The sequence below is a fragment of the Cyprinodon variegatus genome, unplaced genomic scaffold (genome assembly GCF_000732505.1).
Source record: "Cyprinodon variegatus isolate N-32 unplaced genomic scaffold, C_variegatus-1.0 Scaffold2294, whole genome shotgun sequence".
NCBI lineage: Eukaryota > Metazoa > Chordata > Actinopteri > Cyprinodontiformes > Cyprinodontidae > Cyprinodon > Cyprinodon variegatus.
Window position 1 is genome coordinate 1 of NW_015152747.1, and position 3,617 is coordinate 3,617.

General features: G+C 39.1%; 1 protein-coding gene across 1 annotated transcript in view; it reads right to left on the minus strand.

Annotated features, from left to right (window-relative positions):
- Window positions 1–2,819: 2,819 nt before the first annotated feature.
- Window positions 2,820–3,617, minus strand: part of mrps5 (mitochondrial ribosomal protein S5) — a gene marked incomplete at its 5' end in the record, with an annotated part of 29,364 nt that continues 28,566 nt past the window's right edge. Inside the window, one exon of the mRNA XM_015368958.1 lies at window positions 2,820–3,106. Coding sequence (XP_015224444.1) covers window positions 2,882–3,106 — 225 coding nt within the window. The remainder of the gene's footprint in view (window positions 3,107–3,617) is intronic.

Sequence of the window (3,617 nt, forward strand, 5' to 3'; positions counted from 1 at the left end):
TGCAAGCTCCAAGCATTTTCTCTGTCCTGTAACGACCTGATCTGGAATAAACTCTGTTACTTTTTTACTCCTGTTTTAATATTCCTTTTTTATATGGTTTTACAAAGTTTGAGTTAAGAGTAGTAAGGAACTTGCTCCCAGGAAAAGAACCGGTGGGGAAGCCCAGAGGCGCAACTGCCTTTTTAGGGGACATTACTTCCTCATTTCACAACACTGTGCTGGCCAATCCATGTATCTTAATAATATCTAATGCTTCTTGAACCACTCATTGACATTTCCAGCCCAAAAACTCCTGGCATTGTCATCTTGGAATATGCTTGTGTCAGAAGGGAGGAAAAACACCCAGTGATAAAATGACTTTGTCATTTAGTATATACAGGTTTGTGAGATGATCTTATCTTTGAGCACATACTGTTACTAAACCTACACCTGATCAACTGTAGCAGCCCAAGATCCTAGCAATACCCCCACAGGCTGTTAAAGTAGGCACTAGGTATAATGAGCGCATCGCTTCCTCTGCTTCTTTGTTCGATGATCTACCAATCATTTTAGAACAGGGTTAATCTGGTCTCTTCAGATCATATGACCTTCTTCCATTGCTCCAGAGTCCTATCTTTTAGTCCCCTCATATATTGAAAAATTTCCTCTGCTTCTATTTTGTTAGGTCACCCAGAGTTCATCCATTCCCCATTAAGCTCCCTTTTGAAGAGAAATTATATAGTTTTTCAGTGCTACTTGATTTGTGCAGGTAAAACTATTGTCTGTGCTGATTTGGTTTTTAAGATGTTGGCTATCTGTGACAGACTGGCGACCTGTCCAGGGTGTACCCCGCTTCTTGCCCATAGACTGCTGGAGATCAGCACTGGCTCCACTGCGACCCTGAAAAGGACTAAAACAGAAGATAGATGGATTTTGGCTATGTCCGAACAGCTGCCCTAACACCTAAACTCTCAATCACTACATAGAGTGCTGACTAGAAAGATTGTAGACTTTACAATGAACTCAGTTAACTGAGCGCTTGGACAGATGATCTCTAGTTTTCGCTCCCTGTTGGTCATGGGAGTCTGGTTCCCTGCACAGTGCCTGTGCCATGTTTGTTCTTTCGTTCTCACAAAACAAATTCTTAGATTATTTTCGGAGAGCTCTTGCAAAACATTCTGGGATATATATATTTGTATAGTGACTATATGGTTGAATCCCAAACCGGTCCCTAACCACTAACACTTAAATATCAAGTGTAATTGGCAATAAAACTTACTCGCAGCTGCGGAAGAAGCTCTGATTAAAGGTGGGGGGGGGGTATAAACAAGACAGTGGGGGCCTCTTCCCTCCAATAGAAAAAGAAAGCGGTCTTTGCTGAGGCAACACAGTGATGCCCCATGTGCGTGGCTCTAGCTCTCTGGCGCAGGCTGACATAAATATAACATTTGTTCCTTTTCTAAAACAAATGTATACAGTGAAATAAAACTATTTCAAAGAAGACCTTCCCTTTTGGAATTCAGTTATTTTTTTCCTCATACCCAACTTGTGAATTTGTCAGTGTGATGAAGATGCGGCGAATCTTGGAAATTACATTTAAATTCACACATCTCCTCCGCCATCAAGCCGCTGTTACACCTGCTGCCAAATTCCAGCAAACCTGCAGTTATGCAGACTCGCTATGGCTCAACAGTCCACTCCCCCTACCCACTGTGGTTTGGGAAGGCACTAATAGCGGCGGACCACCTGCGGGAAAGCGCAAACTGAGGGTTAAGGCTGATTTAGGGCTGGTTAAACTCCATTAAACAAGCAGTCGTGAATATCAGATTTATAGTGAATTTATAGTGAATATCAGATTTATAGTCTCCATACAGTACAGATATTGGAATCTGTGCTTAAATGTTAGCCAAACCCGTTTGCACAGGGACAGATACAACTTTTCAATAAACCAAACATTATCCGCCACATATCTGACTCAATAGCTATCATTTTATTGATTTAAGATGAAAATATATACAATGCTCACCACTATTCAGCTCTATCTTATGCATCAAGGCGGCTGCATTTGTCAACCACATAACTGGAAGTCTTCCAAACCGAACAGGCCAGGGGGCTATGAATGTGGCAGATTACGTGCTGAATTTAAACTTAGCACTACTCTTCAAGGTGCATTTCGGGAAATTTCAAGTACTTTTTCATCCACTAAACATTTGGACGCTCATATAAAATTGCATAACCACTATATAGTGCTGTCAGACAAAGCCAGAATCTTTTAATTTCGGCCAATAACATCATGATCCTAGCAGACGTTTGTGCTGCGCTTATTTCCTAATAAAAACTTTTTGCATAACATGTCATTCCTGTGCTGGCATTGAATACGTTGGATATTTATATAGAAAATTATTATTAAACATCAAAGCACACTAGGGTCCAACCAATTACTTGGGTGTACTTTTGTTAGTGCCTGAAAGTAGTGTAAATTTAGTATTTGAAATAAATGAAACAAATATTTATTTTTTTTATCAGACGAAACCTTGACATAAAACAAACTGAAATGCTGAAGCCTTTTAAAAAGGATTTAAGCAAAACAAGGACAGATGCACACAACAGTTTTACAGAACGAAACTTTATTTCACTGTCAATTTAATGTTGTTAAATATCAAGATGGACCAAAACGTTTTTATTAGGCTGTTGGGTTTTCCTGACTGGTACCTGATCCTTTTTCCATCAAACTTTATTTAAATTTTATTTGTTAACTAATCAGACATTTGAACAGGGTATTCACTCTGAAATGAGATTATTAACAAATTTTATAATTTTTGTGTAAGAAAGAAAAAAGGTTTGTCCTTTCAGCTTTTCAAAACTACATCAACAGCAACAATCACTAAATTTGTGTTTTGCTCTACCAGACGGTGCGTTTCACCCCAGCCCAAATGGAGCGTTTGATTCTCTGTGCAGCTTGAACGTCGTCCCAGTGCAGCTTGGTATTGGGGATCTCATCCTTGGACTCCGGGTTGGGGCGCACCCCGTCTTTAGGGCTTGCCACCACTACAGGTAGCGGGCCTCGGTGAGACTGGAACTCCACAACATGGAGCTGCTTCTTGTCGGACAGTGCTTGGTGGGTTTCCTGTTGGGTGGTTGAAGTAGAAACGGTGAGCAGGGAAACGATATTTATCAGTAAAAACAACTCATATGGAGCCCGTTACTTTTAACTTTAAGGTATCTGATGATAATGACGATGAGACCAGTTAAGAGCAAAATTAGCTTTTCAATGATTTTCTTCGTATATGGAGATGTAAAATTGCCAAACTAATAAAAAACTAAGTTTGTAAAGAAATATTCATATGTGTTATAATCTAAAGAATATTGGAAAAAAATATAGAAAACATTTAACTTAAATTGTTAAAGTTTCAAAAAATAAATATTAATGTTTGGGTTTAAGGTTCGAGTCTATTGAACTTTAGTTTCTCTGATATAGCCTATAGAGTTCTGATGAAAAGTAGAAAGGGAGATCTTATCTCTCCTATCCTACCTCTCTTCATTGGCTTCCTGTTATATCAAGAATAGAATTTAAAATCCTCCTTCTCACATATAGAGCCTTAAATGGCCAAGCTCCATATTATATCAGAGATCAGATT